Source organism: Tarenaya hassleriana, unplaced genomic scaffold (assembly GCF_000463585.1).
Source record: "Tarenaya hassleriana unplaced genomic scaffold, ASM46358v1 Cleome56, whole genome shotgun sequence".
Classification (NCBI taxonomy): domain Eukaryota; kingdom Viridiplantae; phylum Streptophyta; class Magnoliopsida; order Brassicales; family Cleomaceae; genus Tarenaya; species Tarenaya hassleriana.
In genome coordinates, this window is record NW_010968188.1 from 367793 (window position 1) to 368984 (window position 1192).

At 53.5% G+C, this 1192-nt stretch overlaps 1 protein-coding gene across 1 annotated transcript in view; it reads left to right on the top strand.

Moving 5' to 3' along the window:
- The first annotated feature begins 718 nt into the window (after positions 1-718).
- Positions 719-1192, top strand: part of LOC104798682 — a 1286-nt gene continuing 812 nt past the window's right edge. Inside the window, exon 1 of the mRNA XM_019200725.1 lies at positions 719-1180. Coding sequence (XP_019056270.1) covers positions 935-1180 — 246 coding nt within the window. The 5' untranslated portion in view covers positions 719-934. The remainder of the gene's footprint in view (positions 1181-1192) is intronic.

Here is a 1192-nt window from a genome sequence, read left to right on the forward strand (position 1 = left end):
ATATAATGAATAAAACACTCATCCATAAACCATAGAAAGTGTCAATACATCAAATGTGTCTAAATAAAGCTCGCAAAAACAGTACATCATAGAGCACTAAACCAATAGATGCCTCACGTGTCAGCAGGTGAAGGCAGAGCGACAGATTTCGGGAGGAAAGCTACAACCGCTGGAGATACCCGAGTGGAAGTGGGATTCGATCGCCATGGACTTCGTGGTCGGATTACCGCTCACACCAAGCAAGAAGAACGCCATTTGGGTAGTCGTGGACCGACTAACCAAATCCGCTCATTCCATCCCCATCCGACAGGAGTATCCGATTGAGCGGTTGGCGCAGATTTACGTCGATAAGATCGTGCATCTACATGGAGTTCCGAACGAGATCATCTCAGACAGAGACGCTCGATTCACATCACGCCTGTGGAAGGCGATACAGGAGGCACTGGGGACGAAGCTCAAGATTAGCACGGCATACCATCCCCAGACAGACGGTCAGTCGGAGCGGACGATACAGACTCTGGAGGACATGCTCAGAGCTTGTATTATGGAGTGAGGAGCTTTGTGGGATCGGTACTTGACGTGGTGCGAGTTCGCGTACAACAACAGTCATCACACGAACATCGGAGTGTCTCCATATGAGGCCTTGTACGGGAGACCGTGCAAGACACCGTTGTGCTGGACAGAGATCGGGGAGCGTCGCGAGTTTGGGCCGGAGGCCTTGTACGGGAGACCGTGCAAGACACCGTTGTGCTGGACAGAGATCGGGGAGCGTCGCGAGTTTGGGCCGGAGATTGTTGAGGAGACCACGGAGGTGATACGGAGGATTCGCGCCCATCTGAAGACGGCGCAGGACCGGCAGAAGTCATACGCCGATCAGCGACGCCGAGACTTCGAGCTTGAGGTCAGAGAGTATGTCTTTCTCCGAGTACAGGCGATGCGAGGTCATGTGAGGTTCGGGCAAAGCGGGAAGCTGAAGCCGCGCTACATCGGACCTTATCCCGTGATTGCGAGAGTGGGAGTTGTTGCATACCGTCTTGGATTACCGCCGGAGCTGGGCAATATCCATGACGAGTTTCACGTGTCGATGCTGCGAAAATACGTAGCGGATCCTTCTCACGTGCTACAGCCCCAGAAGTTGGAGTTTACGGAGGCTACACGTTTTCGAGACGAGCCACTGCAGATAGTGGACCCG